Source organism: Boleophthalmus pectinirostris, unplaced genomic scaffold, assembly GCF_026225935.1.
Source record: "Boleophthalmus pectinirostris isolate CB_2022bp ecotype Guang Dong unplaced genomic scaffold, ASM2622593v1 HiC_scaffold_16, whole genome shotgun sequence".
Classification (NCBI taxonomy): Eukaryota; Metazoa; Chordata; class Actinopteri; order Gobiiformes; family Gobiidae; genus Boleophthalmus; species Boleophthalmus pectinirostris.
In genome coordinates, this window is record NW_026571095.1 from 2815697 (window position 1) to 2832386 (window position 16690).

The 16690-nt window shown below is 40.4% G+C and overlaps 1 protein-coding gene across 1 annotated transcript in view; it reads left to right on the forward strand.

Annotated features, from left to right (window-relative positions):
* LOC110153344 (disco-interacting protein 2 homolog C) overlaps positions 1 to 16690 on the forward strand; it is a 304174-nt gene that overhangs the window by 180446 nt on the left and 107038 nt on the right. Inside the window, exon 5 of the mRNA XM_055151871.1 lies at positions 10659 to 10955. Coding sequence (XP_055007846.1) covers positions 10659 to 10955 — 297 coding nt within the window. The remainder of the gene's footprint in view (positions 1 to 10658; positions 10956 to 16690) is intronic.

A 16690-nucleotide genomic window follows, 5' to 3' on the forward strand; every position in this document is an offset into this window, starting at 1 on the left:
CAGGTTGCACAGCCTCTATCAGAAAAGTTACACCGTGCAGCGTTCTTCTAAAGCTCTTACCCCCGAACCCCGGCACCCTCTAATCTTGGCAGCGCTCAGTGAAATATGACGTGTTGTGGTCAGCTTCATACGGGGCCCAGTTATTTTTATCCACTTGTGTTGAGAAGTTTATATAAGTATCTACGGCCCCATTGTGACCACAGAATGCAGCTCACAATGCATTTAAATACACCCGGAACATTCCTCCACAAATATGACCGAGAGTGGAGCTTTCACACAGAGGTAGAAGTACTTCAAAATAACTTTACCTGAGTACAATATACAAAAGTGGTCCAAGACGTTAGGCAAGACAAGTTTATTTGTACAGCACAATTCATACACAGTCATTCAAAGTGTTTACAGACTAAGAAATACATAAAAATCACAATAAAAACAAATCAAAAGAGACATTAAGTGAGAGAGAAGAAGAGTGCGGAATGAAAAATGAGAATCTTTGAGTCAGACGCAGCTGAACTGAACTGTTTCGAGTCTGGATGTAACCGTCTAGGTGCCACCGTCGACTTAAAAGATGCCGATTTGATGACAGATTTTGCCAAATACGGTGTCAAATTTCATTCAAGCCAAACCAAGTCTCGACTGAACCAGGTCTGAACCAGGACTGAACCAGGTCTGAACCAGGTCTGAACCAGGTCTGAACCACGACTAAACCAGGACTGAACCAGGTCTGAACCAGGTCTGAATGAGGACTAAACCAGGTCTGAACCAGGACTAAACCAGGACTGAACCAGGACCGAACCAGGTCTGAACCAGGGACTGAACCAGGACTGAACCAGGTCTGAACAGGTCTGAACCAGGTCTGAACCAGGACTAACCAGACTGAACCAGGTCTGAACCAGGTCTGAACCAGGTCTGAACCAGGACTAAACCAGGACTAAACCAGGACTAAACCAGGACTAAACCGTTTTCAGTCCTGGTCTGGTTCCGGTCTGGTCCCGGTCTGGTCCTGGTCTAGTTCTGGTCTCAATCACAATCTGGTCCGGTCTCAGTCCCAGTCTCAGTCCCGACTTCAGTCCCGGTCCTGTTCCTGGTCTGTCCTGGTCTCGGTCTTAGTCCTGGTCCTGGTCCCGGTCTCAGGCCTGGGCTCAGTTCCAGTCTCAGTCCTGGTCCCGGACTCGGACTCACTCCTGTTCTGGTCCCGGTCTAAGTCCCGGCTTCAGTCCTGGTCCTGGTCCCAGGCTCAGTCCTGTTCTGGTCCTGGTCTAAGTCCTGGTGTCAGTCCCGGTCTGGTTTCCAGACCTGGTTTAGTCCTGTTTCAGTCCTGGTTCAGTCCTGGTTCAGTCCGGCATTGCAGTTTAAGTCACGGAAACGGGAAACGGCCATTACCCGTTTTTCATTTTGGTTTTGGAGAAAAATAATGAAGAAAACAGTTGTTTTTTTTGTTTGTTTTGTTTTCTACACGGATTCGTTAAGATTTAAAAAGTAGAGTTTTTCTTTCGGTCACTATAGTCCATCTTTCCCCACACACAGTCCTTCTGATATGACAATCCGGACTCGGCACATCTCCACACGTAAACTCCCATGATGCTTTGCCATGTGCTTGAATGACAAATCAGGTCTGTGACACCAGCGGGACCCAAAACGCCGAAACAAAACACAGCCAGACGACACGGCCGCCGCCCGAACTGCCCAAGGAGAAGCAGAGGGAGCAGACAGGAGCTTCTGAAAATGGAGCAGAGTTTTGTCTAAGGAGGAGGAGGTGGGTGGGTGGGTGTCTGGGTGAGAGAGGAGACTACCGCAGTGTCCCTGTGTGAACCTGTCCACACAACCCAAATCTGGAGAAAGAGGAAAGAGACACAAAGAAAATCAAATGGTCAAATGAGGCCATAGACTTTAGGGTTGTTAAAAGTATCAAAAATCAGACACTTATCGATATTAAAACTAGTATCAAAACTAGAAATGAACTTTTCCTGAATGTCTTACGAACAGTGTTGGGAAGGTGACTTTTAAAATGTATTCCCCTACAGATTACAGATTACATATCCCAAAATGTAGTTTGTAACATAATCCATTAAATATGGAGTAAGAAAGCTGTCAAAAATATTTGTGCGCGTAAAATAGAAATCCGTGCGTATTTGGGAAATCCGTGCATATTTGGCTGTAGTTGCGCATAAAATAAATATTTGTAAACTCTCAAATGAGTCCAGTCATACATAAAATATATTGTGTGTATTTTATCCATCAGAATACGAATTGAAAAATTACGACGTCATGAATTACAATCACGAAATGAAAATTTACGATTACGCTTTCATCAGTACGAATACGAATTCACAGACGGAACTTTACTGTCAAAAATACGTCATCACTTCACAGACATTATCCATCGAGCAGAAGAAACATCGATCAAGATCAAGACTGTGCAGCTCAAGTTTGTAGCAGAGTAAAAACAGAGTAAAAGCACAAGAAGCTACAACAGCGACCAACAAGTGGGTTAATTAAAATCTATTGTAAAAATGTCTTGAATTCGGGAACCGAACGCTGCTGTATAATATTGTGTAGAAACACCTCCTTTGAACGGGAAATTGCACCTATATGTTAGATAACATAGTGGTAGCCAGTTGGCTAACATCCGACGTAACGTCATCCCAGGGCTAATTAGCAAATATCAGGCTGAAATGCAGCTGAGATGAAGGTTAAGACTGGCTGATGCTCGCTGTGGCTGTAGTCATGAATGTTTTAATCTAAACATACAGAGAACCTGATATTTGTTAATTAGCCCTGGGATAACGTTACGTCGGATGTTAGCCAACTGGCGACTAGGTCAGGAATCAGAATACACTAGACGGTTCACAAAAACACCATAAGTGCGAGTTCAAGCACCAGCCAATCAGTGAAGAGTCATATATTCTGTGTTGGCAATGATTCCCGAGATTGAGGATTTAAAGCTGGAACAAAGAGAATGTTTGGTGAATTTTCTCAAGGGGAAAGACGTTATTGTCCTTCTTCCTACAGGATTTAAACTTAATATACCACTTATTCCCGTTAGCAGCACATTACATACATCACGACCAAATTGAAGCGATTGATAAAATTTTTTTAAAGTACCCGTCTACTGTCGAGTGAAGGAATTCTAACACTCTGAGGTCAGACGGTTTCTACAAAGTGAAACCAGCTAATGAATCAGGCAGGTAAATGTTTTTTCTTCTTAAAAATAATCCTGGTTATTCAGTGCATGCTTGTTGTGTCGCCCTTCTGACATGATCCAAACGATCCGGCTCCACCAGTCCTGGCTTTGGACTTTCATCCACGTCTCTTTGGATTTGTGAGCGGGATGTGGGAGTGGGCTGAGGTGGAGCAGCCTCACACTCACTTTGTCTTCTTCCTCCTTCTCCGACACTCTTCCCTTCTCCTCCTCAGCTGACAGACGTAAAGTGTGATGACAGAATTCTCCAGCTGCTGCTGCTCAGTTATCATCAGAACCACTGCGAAAAAGTTTGGATCATGTTTGTGTCCGTGGAGTAACGACAAACTGAGATGACAGAAAAGCCGGTAGCAGCTGAAGTGTGTGTTTTCTTCCGGTCGTCATAAATACGTTTGTGTCTCTGTCTAATCAGAACCTTTCCCCACCCCCAGACGCTGAGCGGAAATAAATAAAGATGATTTAATGAGTTTTCCATGTAAACCTCAATTTGGAATGATTATTTCCATGTAAACTCAAAGGACAATATTTTAATTCCAAACTATTTAATTCAGAACTATTAATTTGGAAAAAACAAAACAAAAACATCATGTAAACGTGGTCACTGTGGTATCGAAATCAGTATTGAGTTTCGAGTCTATTCCTTAGTATTGCAATGGAAAAACTCGTTGGACGTTAGACCTGCATTTACTGAAGTCGGGAGGGCTCATAACAAACACAAACGCCGCAACAAATACAAACACGACAACACAAATGCGAATGCCACAACACAACAAAAAGCTACAACAAACCAAAAAGCCACAACGGAAGTGACTGCCGGGACTCTATTTTCCGCCGGACCAAGCGATGCGTTAATGCAGGGGTGTCAAACTCATCTTGGTCCGTGGGCCGTATCCAACCTACTTTGATCCCAAAGGGGCCGGATCAGAAAACTCATGTCATATAAACCCCAAAAATAACAATAAGTTTAAATATTTGTGCAGAGAAACACAAATCTATTACAGAAATCGTTTTTAATTGATGAACTCTTTCTTTTACAAAATATTATAATATTATGAACAACCTGAAACTTTAAGAAAAATGCAATTTTAACATGATGTTTTAACATGAACTTGTATACAAATAGGAATAAGTACATTTTTGTTGTAAAATCCTGCACTCAGCTCCACTTTTCTCATGTTGGACATTTTTCTGATGAGGGTGTCACGGTCAACAGCGTTTGGAAAGAGACAAGTCTTCATTTGTGCTGCTCTGGTGGGAGGGGCCACGTACAGAGACGCTGGAGACGCTGCTGTGATAAACACCACAGAAAATTACCAATATTTTAATAGAAAATATAATTAAAATATTTTAGTAGAAAATCAGTCGAGGGCCAGATTAAAGGTCTTGGAGGGCCGGATCTGGCCCCTGGGCCGTATGTTTGACACCTGTGCATTAAAGGATCAAGCGGGAAATGAATGGGAAAAGCTGAAGAAGAACAAGAATGTGAAAAGTAACAGAGGAACGGAGAAGTGAATGAAGTTGGAAACATAAGTAAAAGTAATTTATTGTTCTGTGGCCAGGATCGATGTCACTGTCTGACCGTTTCTTGGTCCCGCGGTCACTTCCGTTGTGGCTTTTTGTTGTGTTGTGCCGTTTGCATTTGTGTTGTCGTGTTTGTATTTGTTGTGGCGTTTGCTTCTGTAAGCATTCACTCCGGACCACTTTAATTATCAGTCTAAAATGATTTAATCGCGTTGTTAAGATAATAACATTTACAGTTCTACCCACATGTATTATAGTCTGAAAGTAGCGGAGCACACTGCGGCTCTAGTAGGTCAGGCCTCACCTCGCCCCCCGCTGAGACGCCCTGAGCACCTGTGAGAACTGGGTCAGCCTCTGTTCTTCCTCGTATCTGCACATCGCTCCCTCCTGCAGCTGAACCGCCCCACCGCCTGCCCCCAACGCCGCCCCTCTACCCCAACGCCTGCTCCGTCTGCCCACCGCCCGCCCCGCTGTGCCCCCGCTGTGCCCGCCCGGAGCTGTAAGGAAACGACATGCAAACACCAGACTGACCCCGCCAACCCTCACCCCCTGAAAGAAAAGAAAGAGACGGAATTAATGAGGGCAAAAAGGGAGAGAAAGAGGAAGACAGAAGGTAGAGAAAGGCAGAGCAGATCGCGACAGCCAACCAGAAAACTTACACAGTGCACCTTTAAAGTAACATGGACCTTTAAAGTAACATGGACCTTTAAAGAAACATGGAAAAATGGATGAGTGACAAACTACCGAATTTGGAGGACTGGATTAACATTGTGGAAGATATTTCACAAATGGAAAGACTGACACTCACACAAAGATTGGAATACGACAGGTATGAGGAAAACTGGAAACCGTGGAAAGACTTTATTAACACCTGAACATTAAAAAAAAAGGAACATCAGTGACAGTCCCTGTCCACTCAAATGTTCAAATATATATTTTTTTATATATATATATTTTTTATAACTTTATTTATTCACATTTTCAGTTTAGAACAAACACTCCCAAACAACAACAATAAAAAAAAAGAAAAATAAAATAATAAAACATTGTAATCATAATAATGTGTATAGTAATATACACATACGCATACATTAAATAAATGAAATTTTAATTCACATTCTATATGACTTACATAACAGAAACGTGTAAATGAAATGGCCAAATAATAACAAAAATAAATATAAATATACACATAAGATAAAATAAAGCATAACATAAAAAAATTAAATAAATGCAAAATAAGATAAATAAACAAAGACAAAAAAGTAAAACACACAAACACACTTCAAATATTAGTTTTTTCTTGTTTTTTGTATTTAATTTTTTTTTAAACTTTGTATTCTCAACGGAATAAGAAAAAAAAAAAAAAAATTTCAATACAACTGCACTTATAGAAATATGTGAAGTGAAAGAAGGACAAAGGAGGGGAAAAAAATTTTCCATTTGTGATTTAAAACTGTCATCTCTACTGGCCTGTCAATACAAATTTGAATTAAAAATAATAATAATAATAACATGGAAAACTAAATGTTCCCAAACAAGAACTTGCTCTCTGCTTGTGCACCAAGAAGGGAGCTAAAACAATACATGGAGCCAAGTTAAAAGCTAAATATCCTGGCCAAAATTTAAGATCTAAACACTTAAATCTATCAGAAAATGAAACTTAAAAGTGTTGAAATGATGTGTCCATGCAGCAAGATCATTTTACTTGTGAAGTTCTCTTAAAATAAACGACCTCTAGACTAGAATGAAGCATCTGTGGGAAGTGTTTACGGGCTGGAAATAAGTTTATGGAAGTTTTAGATAAACATACTCAAGTATCAAGTAAATCTGTGTCTTGTTTTTGACATTTGAATGCAGTTGATTTGTCTCTTAGATTTTTGGCTTTTCTTTTAATAAACATTCTGCTCCATCAGGAATTTTAATCTACTGTATAATCAAAGGGAGCACACTGATGTTTTAGTAACACAACTGGCTAAAATATATTCATTTATAGTAACTCGCACAGTTTTCAGTCTAGAATGTTGGAATATTCAGCATTTGGGAATCTTAAAATGCAAAACTGCGTATCCTTTAACAATGAAAAGCTATTCAACTGGATTAGGGTTGGGCGGTATCCAAATTCTGATACCGTGAAACCGTCTCAGGATTTACCGGGGTATATGGGATTATCGTATCACCAAAATGTTTTAGTACGACTTTAGTAAACTACGAAGCCACGCCGCTGTACGGTGTGTGTATGACCTGCAGACTTATAATCTCTGAAAAGTTAAACACAAACTGTTTCCAACTTGACACACGCACAGAACAGACTCACCATCACCCGCAACATCCTCTGTCACAGAAAAAAAACATATATTCCCCTGAAAAAACTTATATTCCACTGAGCCAAGTCCTTTTGTCCGACAAAAGCTGAACCACATCAGCAGCACAAGAAGCGAGCCGTTTTTATCAGCGCTAACAGTTCATGCAAATTATTACTTTTAAGTTTTGTTTCTGTAAATGTAAAGAAATGTGGCCTGAGGCCAAAATGCTGCCAAATTTCAGAAGTACTACTGTAGTATTTTTGGGGGGGACCAACTCTCTTACAGCCGGACTTGCCGTCTTGTCTTGGTCTCCCTGATGAGTGTCACGTGACAAAGGAACGAAACTAATTGAACGTCATCTCCCCAAGAAACATTATAGACACTATTAGTTTTAAATCATCGTGAAAATACAACCACACATTCATTTGTGCTGAGCAAACACATTTAGATATCAGTAAATTATTATATTATTAGGATTGTCAAATTATCGCATTAATTGCGATTAATTAATTACAGTCATATTTAGCCCGTTATGTTTTTTCATCGCGTTAATCTCATTTTTAATCTCTAACTTTACTGTTTCTGAGTGTGAGTTGCCTTATTCTAAAATCTGTTTTTAAGTGTTGTTAGGACACAGTCCCGCACTGTACAGTCCTGCTCCACTCGCTCCCGCAAAGAATTGTACCCTAATTTTCATTCCCCTTCTCGCCGCATCTGCGATAAACCTGCACACGTCTGATCTCTGAAAACATCACGACACAAACACAGAACAGACTCACCTTCACCATCAACATCCTCTGTCACAGAGAGAACATCTATATTCCACTGAGTCGTGTCCTTTAGTAGAAGTTGAACCGCATCAGTGCACAAGAGCTTTTTTTTGCCACAAGTTGAAGGATTTTCTCAGGAATTTTTAAGTGAGATAAAAAAAAAGATTAATTAGATTAATTAATTATAGATCATAATTAATTAATCTCTCAATTTTTTTAATCGCTTGACAGCACTATATATTATATTAGGTCCTTATGTGCTTTCGATGTTTTTAATGATGGTAATGAAACTGATACTGTTGCTACTTTTTGATACTGCAGTATACCATAATACTGTATTACCACACAACCCTACAACTGGATACTCTTACAAAACCACTGAACAGAAGAGCTGTGCATCTGATTGAGAACACATCTGTACTGAATGATGAACATATTATTAATGAACAAGTCCTTAGTAACAGAGTTAAATGTGAGCAGTTGAGGCAAACAGAAAAAGGTAAAACTCCTGAGATGTTAAGATGAGATAACTGATGGGAGTTGGACGCTGGAATGAAAGAAAGACAAACAATCACGGCTCCGGCCTGACTGTTTGTCTGTAACACACACATCTGTGAATCTAAAAACAAGTCAAGTGTTGCAGGGGAAACTATAGTAAATGAATTGTAGCTTCTTTATTGGCTACATTTAAGATTTTCTGACTAGTTGAGTCATGGAAGAAATATCTGGCACAAGTTTTAAGATTATACAATGAATTCAGACGAGTGAGTAGATAATAAATCTGAAAACAAGATGAAGAACCTGATATAAGTTTTCAAATCTTGGCCAGATCTGTGAAGAATGCATGTTTTTCAAGTTTTGTTTTAGCAATAGAAACATCTGTGATTGATTCAAAGCAACAGCGAGACGTTAAATGCCAGACTGTAGAAGAGATGCCAGTTAAATTGACGGTGTAACGGTCAGTGTCTATTCTACACCTTTGTAAATACGAACGTTTTAAAGTGGCACAAAACACGACGCAATATAAACGCTGCAGAGACTTGAAGCAGGTGGATGAGCCTTTCTGGATGACATCATGGAATGTAACAAACATCTAGTGTTCTGCAGATACCATCAGCATACCAAACACGCTCCCAGACAGGCTCACATGAAACTAAACACATTTCAAAAAGGAAACGTCATTCTAAAAAGACTGAGATTCCATTTAGACAAGTTTTAAAAGTAGGATTCTGTTGAGTGGTAATCCAAATAATACAAGAATCATGTTTGTGGTTGAAGTGACTTTGCTCTTTGCAGAAGACATTTTAATATGTGACTATTCACTTATTAAAATGGGATTTTAGTTGCAATATATTGTGCAGCCCAAATTCCAACATGCCGCCTTCTTCTCTTTTCCAGTCCAGTCCAACTTTATTTGTACATTTTATAAACAAGACAAAAGAAAAATCAGCTGAATTATGTTCCAACTTAATAGAATCAAGGAAACTAATAGAATCAATAAATAAAATAGTAATAATGAAATCATTGAACAAAAATAATAAATAAAATCAATACATAAAAGCAGTACTAAAAAAATCAAATAGATAAAAACAATAAATAAACTAGAAAAGCAGTCAGAGAGCGCAGACCTCCGCCAAGGACTACCCCCATTTTTTATATAAATTGCGATAAAATCAGTCTTCTGGATCAGATCCGGATCAGCCTTTGGAATATGAAAGAGGATCCCATTGTCCATCCCTGAGTCAAATTTCATGGGGTTTGGTCAATAATTAACCCAGATATTGAGAAACAAAATTTTTGGCCCCATTTACCACAATGTTAACTTAAAATTTTAAAGTGATCCAGAATCCAGGATTTCTTCCGGATCACCCCCAAAATGAAATCAGTTCTTCCTTTTCACATTTCCAACAAATCCTGAAAATTTCATCAAAATCGGTCCATAACTTTTTGAGTTATGTTGCTAACAGACAAACAAACAAACAGACAAACGCCGGCAAAAACATAACCTCCTTGGCGGAGGTAATAAATAAAGTTAAATAAATAAAAGAGGACCACACCACTCACATGTTATTAAAAGCCAGAGAATAAGATGAGACTTAACTCTCCGGCTGTGGGGGCTGTTTGGACATGGAGGGGCAGAGTGTTCCAGAGTTTGGGGCCGGTCACAGAGAAGGTCCTGTCCCCCCTGGTTTTAAGTCTCATTTTAGGCCCCACGAGCTGGAGCTGACCCTCGGACCTCAGCACACATGAGCAGGGAAATGTGGAGGAGGTCTGAGATGTACTGTGGGGCCAGTCCATTCAAAACTTTAAAAACACATATTAAAATCTTAAACATGCTTTTTAAACATGCTTTTAGTCTTGGGATAATGTTTCACATTTTCTAACCTAAAATAATGTTTATATGTGAACCTTTATATACTTCATCTCCATTTCCAGTTAGGCGCTGGAGCTACCTGTGCTGTCAGCAAAGGGAATAAACATTTAGAAACTAAATAAATGAAGTCTTATTCTCTTTGAATGTTCTGTTTATAGAGCCTAATAGAGCCGCGCAGTCACTGTGAGCACAGTTTGTCTGTGTAACGAGTCTGGTGATGGTTTATGGGCTTAAAAACTGCAGGAGAAGTCCAGAGTTTAACGATGACAAAACTAAACCTAATGTCTAATGGCAAACAGAGCATTTTTGAGGCTCAGAGAAAATGATTTGACGTCACGTAATGACGTAATGAAAGAAGCACGAATGAAATAAAAAAGCGAGATATGTTTTTGACGAGAGGACAACAGTATAACATGGTTAAAAGTATTTTTCTTCTTCTTTAAGACCTTTAAAGTAAGTTTGTTCCTGTGCTCTCTTCTCCACAGACACATCGTCCGGCTCGGAGGGGGAGGCAGACGGAGAGGAGGAGTGCCCAGAGGAGGACCGCGTGGGCGGGGGAGGAGGAGGGGGAGATGGGACGTCCAGCCTGGAGGACAGCCTGGGCACAGAGCACTGGGCGAGCCGAGGTCTGCACCCGGCCTCCTCCAGCACCACCACGGGCTCCACCGCCTCCTCGTCCTCCTCGTCCCGGGGCAGCTCTGGCAGCGGGGCGGCGGTGGGGCGGCTGGCAGACGTCCTCCAGCAGCACGCTCACCTGCACCGCCACAGGCTGCACCGCACAGGTGAAGAGGCTGGGAGGGGGGCATGGGGGTTTTCAGGTTCTAGAATGTGATGATGGAGGCAAGAGGCAGATGTTGATACTTAGGCCCCGTCCACACTAGTACATACTTGAGTCGTTTTCGTGTGGATGCAGTGTTTGTTCACACTAATCCAATTGAAAACGGCTCCAGAGACAGAATGATCTGGTGCCTCCAGCTCCCACAAATTCATTTGAGTACAGATCTGATCCAGCGCTGTGTGGACGCCTGAAAACACTGATACTCTGATGTAGGTCTGTGCGCCCACGAAGTAATTCACCAGCAAAACACTAAGAGGCTGGAATATATGTCCATTCATATATTCAGTTTATCCTTATGACCTGCAGACGTATAATGTCTGAAAAGTTTAACATGAATCATCTCCAACACGATAGAAGTGCAGAACAGACTCACCATCAGCAGAACACCCCTCTGTCACAGAAAGAACACTCACATTCCACTGAGTCGTGTCCTTTAGTCTGACAGAAGCTGAACTGCATCAGCGCACAAGGAAAGAGGTTTTTTTTATCAGTGCTTATAGTTTAGTTTAATTAACCATGTGATTTTAAATTTCGTTTCTATAAAATATAAACAAATATGCTCAAAGCTGTGTGGATAAGAAAGCCTTGCGGACACAGAAACAACGTGTCAAAGCACTAGTCTGTCTGTTACTTTAATTACACTTAAACTTATTTTGACATAATCTGACCATACAGAATTGACTTAGTTGGAACTACAACAGGTGAAATGATTTTGCTTTTGAACAAGTCTCTCACATGATTGGAGCATCAGCCAACAGTTTTTCGGTTATTCACTCTCACCTTCTAACTCTAAATCTAACTCCTCAACAGGACCATGAACGCTTGGACTGATGCTATGTTTTGTGACGTCAGACTGGGGGTGTTCTACATGTATCTCTAATGGTGGAATATTCAGCCGTTACAATGGAGACACAATGCACACATTAGCAAACACTGCCAAAAAACATTTAAAATCGTTTGAAAACTCAAGAAAAACTACAAAATGGATTTAATCAGCACATTTTCAGAAGCTTGTGGAGCGTTCATGATCCTGTTTACGAGTTTGATTTTCAACAAAAAGCTGAGAGTGACTAACAGAAAAACTGCTGACTAATAAAGTGTAACTGTAATGTTATTTGAGAGACACTTGTTAAACAGCACACATGAGCTCACCTGTTGCAGTTCAGCTCTTTCTGGTCGCACTGAGTTAAAATAAAACTCAGATTAAAGTCTAACAAAGCCTCAGACACAGCATGCCTTCAGTTAGCATCACGCTCCCAGGGAATATTAATGACATCCGCTGCGAAGTATGAGTATTACAGTAGAAAAATCTGTCCATGTCTCACTTTTAATGCCAGATAAAATAGCCTACAGCTTAATCCTTTGACATTCACTTTACCTGAGCATATTCTGATCTCTAAAAGGCATAACCGACATCATCTGTCAGGAGAACTATATTATGTCTCCAAATGACTCCTAAGGCAGTGAGGTGGTGGAGGGATACGCAGTGAGCAGAGACTTGACAAAGCGCCGCAGTTCTAATGCAGTTTAAGGTTCAGTCATGGTCACACTACGATATATTACTCCACTTCACTTTATGTGCTGGCCTCCTGCTGGCGTTATTTCACAGTGATTTCAAAAAAGCTTTTCTCAGAGGCAGGTCAAATCATCTCAACCCTGCTGTTGTTCAGTTTGCTTCGTAAAGTTACACTGTCGGCAACTTTTAGACGAAGAGATATGAAGTTGTTGACAGAGGAGAAAAAGAAGTTAGATTATTTTTATGTATTTTTCACTGTTCACTGCTGCTCTGTACTCGTATAAACCCTGGTGTTGTTTAGTAATAAAGAGTCATGGGGATAAAATAACTGAACACTATGTTCCTCATGAAATCCCTTCTTATTATTTTTGATCAGTCACAGGTTTGGACCAGGGATGGGCATTCAGTGAAATTTTCTTAATCGATCGTCGGAAGAATTAACGATCGATTATTGATTAATCATGAACGTTTTTATATTAAAATTATCATCATTATTATTACTATCTGCACTACTAATCTGCATAAATAAATTCAACTTTACGACATATAAACCGTAACCACTCTAGAGCCACATCAGCCCGTTTGACATTATAATGTGTTTAATTCAGTTTTGTTTGCACAACTCTCACAGAAACTGAACTTAAAACCGCATCGCTAATTTGCATAAACTAAGTGAAGGAAAAAAAAACAGCTCTTGTGTCGCTGATGCGGTTCAACTTCTGTTGGATTAAAAGACATGACTCGGTGGAATACAGGTTAGTGTGACCAGATTTGCGTTTGTCAAAACCAGGACACCGTACGGGGGGAGGGAGGTGGGGATTCGTCATCGACATTGAGCGACTCTCACCTGGCAAAACTTTTTCCCACTGCACACCGAAACATATGTGCTGCTTTGTACACTGTGCACTGTCCCGACAGGAACAGAAAAGCATGGAATTTCTTGTACAAGTCATCGTTAAATACACATTTGTGCTTCAGTACGTTGCAGACTGACCGACTGTTTGTGTCTCGCTCCTTCTGAGTGCAGAGACACATGTACAGACCTGTTTGGTCACACTACGCACAACAACCTACATTCGGTTTGTCGATTAAAATGAACGTAATTATTATTACGTTCCTAAATAAACTCAAGTTTATGACATATAAACCATAAACACTCTAGAGCCACATCAGCCCGTTTGACATTATAATGTGTTTAATGCAGCTTTGATACATTTGTTCAGTGTTGTGCATGAACGAGTTCAAAAGAACGCGTTCATTGAACACGTTCATTTTTCAGTGAACTTTGAACTGAACGCAACACTTTTGTAAATCAAGAACTTGAACGTGAATTTGTTCAAATTATGTGTGATGAACGACGTACGTCACTGTTGGGGTTCAGTTAAACGTCGGAATTTGTTTTCACCTGACGAGTGACGATCTGCTCGCACTTCACGTGAAGGCGACTCCACCGGCAGCTTTAGCGGAACGTACGGGCTCTTGTGTCTCTCAATGGGAAGTCAATCAAACTTGACTGGGCGCGTTTAGCTGCTTGTATTTACCTTCTGTACAGGCTGACCACGGCAAACGCAAGGATTTCAAAAGTAAATTTCAAAGCACTAATTAACAGTGTATGTGGATCTGGGCTCTTTCACATGATACACAACTGCCCAGGGAGCACAATGTGCTGATGGTAAATGCACAAATACAACAATAGATACATGCTCTCTGTGTATTTTTGACGGGGATACGCACCTACGCTCGTGTAGAGCATCAAAAATAGGATAGATCCTATTTTCTGAAATCTACACACACAGGACGTGCTGCTCCGCGCGCGTATTATTTTACTTGGTACATAAGTCAGTAACGCGCGTCACAATGCTTTTTAACCTGGAAATGGTGGGTTTTTCGTTTTTCTTCATACAAATTTGCTAAAATAACCGCGATATCAGCAGCGGTGAAACGCCGGAGGTGCGCCCGCGTAGACCGTGATCCTGAGCGAAAGGACCGACGCAGAAGTCCGCGCTCCACCGAGCTAAACGCAGCTGACGCCCCATCGCACTAGGGGTTCTCTCAGGGGCGGTCCTAGATTCCAAGTTCTAGTCCAGGATTAGTCCTGGTTTGGTCCTGGTTTAGTCTTGGTTTAGTCCTGGTTTAGTCCTGGTTCAGTTCTGGTTTAGACCTGGTTTAGACCTGGTTTAGTCCTGGTTCCTTTCTGGTTTAGTCCTGGTTCAATCCTGGTTTAGACCTGGTTCAATTCTGGTTCAGTCCTGGTTTAGTCTTGGTTTATTCCTGGTTTAGAACTGGTTCAGTCCTGGTTCAGTTCTGGTTTAGTCCTGGTTTAGTCCTGGTTTAGACCTGGTTTAGTCCTGGTTCAGTTCTGGTATAGACCTGGTTTAGTCCTGGTTTAGACCTGGTTTATTCCTGGTTTGGACCTGGTTCAGTTCTGGTTTAGTCCTGGTTTAGACCTGGTTTAGACCTGGTTTAGTCCTGGTTTAGTCCTGGTTCAGTCCTGGTTCAGTCCATATACGGCGCAAAAGTTCAGCATCTTAACAGTTCTTTTGGTGAGAGTAAATTAAAAGTGCTGCAATAGTCATGTAATGTTTTACATTTTAAATACAGTAATATTGTAGTGTAACAAATTACTTTGAAATGACAGTAACAAGTCATAAATAACACATTACAGTTTTAAAGTCACTTGTCCAACAGTGTATCTTGTAAAGTTGTTGTAAACTAGAAGTCAGTTTGAAAAAATAAAAGCAGCCTTTCATTTACAGATCTCATCTAAATATAAAATGAACTGAACTTTGAACTAGTTCGAAATTAAAATTGTGAACTATGAACGTGAACTATTCACTTTGAACAAGTGTGAACTGAACTTTGAACTAGTTCATGAAAAGTGTGAACTTGCACAACACTGCATTTGTTTATGTTTTACAGAAACCAAACTTAAAACCACATGACTCATTTGCATAAACTATAAGCGCTGATAAAAACATCTCTTTCCTTGTGCGCTGATGCGATTCAGCTTTTATCAGACTAAAGGACATAACTCAGTGGAATATGAGTGTTCTCTCTGTGACAGAAGGGTGTTGATGATGATGATGATGATGGTGGTGGTGAGTGTGTTCTGTGTGTGTCGCGCTGGAAATGGTTCATATTTTCAGAGATCGTACATGTGCAGGGTTAGTGCAGCTCTTTATGTTGCATTAACCGGGATACTGTGTATACATGCACCAATGCACCATGATGAAACCAGGATACTAATGTGCATGTAAACGCGCTCACTGAGTGGGACAGTGATCTCCAAGGAGCCAGAGCCCAAACGTGAGACTGTGAGGCTGCAACTCCAGTGTCTCCAGTGCCTCGTCTCCTTACACTACGCACAACAACCTACATTCGGTTTGTTGATTAAAAGTGAATGTAATTGACAAAATTCTTAATGATCACTTGTTGATTAGTTCACTAATCATGCCCTTCCCTAGTTTGGACTCAAAAAAAAAAAAAAAAAACTACCGGTAAAACCAAAACGCATCAAAATAACGCGAAACTGGATTGTTTTTAATGACCACCTTTTGCTTTGGTCACTGTAATCACTGGATCACTTGTAATTTTCAACATATTTTTAAACATTCCTTTGCAAAATTGGTGTAGAACTAGAATTTCTATTTACAACAGTTATTATTCCACAAAATTCAGAAAATAATAGAGAATCATAACCTGCCATCGGCACGTTAAAGGGCCCACGTTAAACTATTTTCTGACCCATGTCATAACGTTGTTTCGTCGTCACAAACAGACCTGGAGTTCTGTTTTGTTTCATTCACATGTTTAACACAGAAACCCTGCACATTTAAGATGAGTTCTACTATAAAACTTAAAACACTTTGTTCCACCTTGTGATGTCATGTGGTAATACAGGACCTGCTCCACTGTGTTTTTAAACTCCACAAGATTTCAGTCCTGGACAATCTCTACTGAACTAAAGCTAAAAGGAGCTGTTAACTACTGCTTCATGACATCACAAGGTGGAACAGAGCATTTGGAGCTTTAGAAATGTACACAGACTAATAATAAAGAGTTACTCAAATGTGTGTGAATGAAACAAAACACAACTCCAGGTCTGTTTTTGAGGAGGAAACGACATTCGAACATGGTTTAAAGCTCAAAGGAGTTTATTTTGC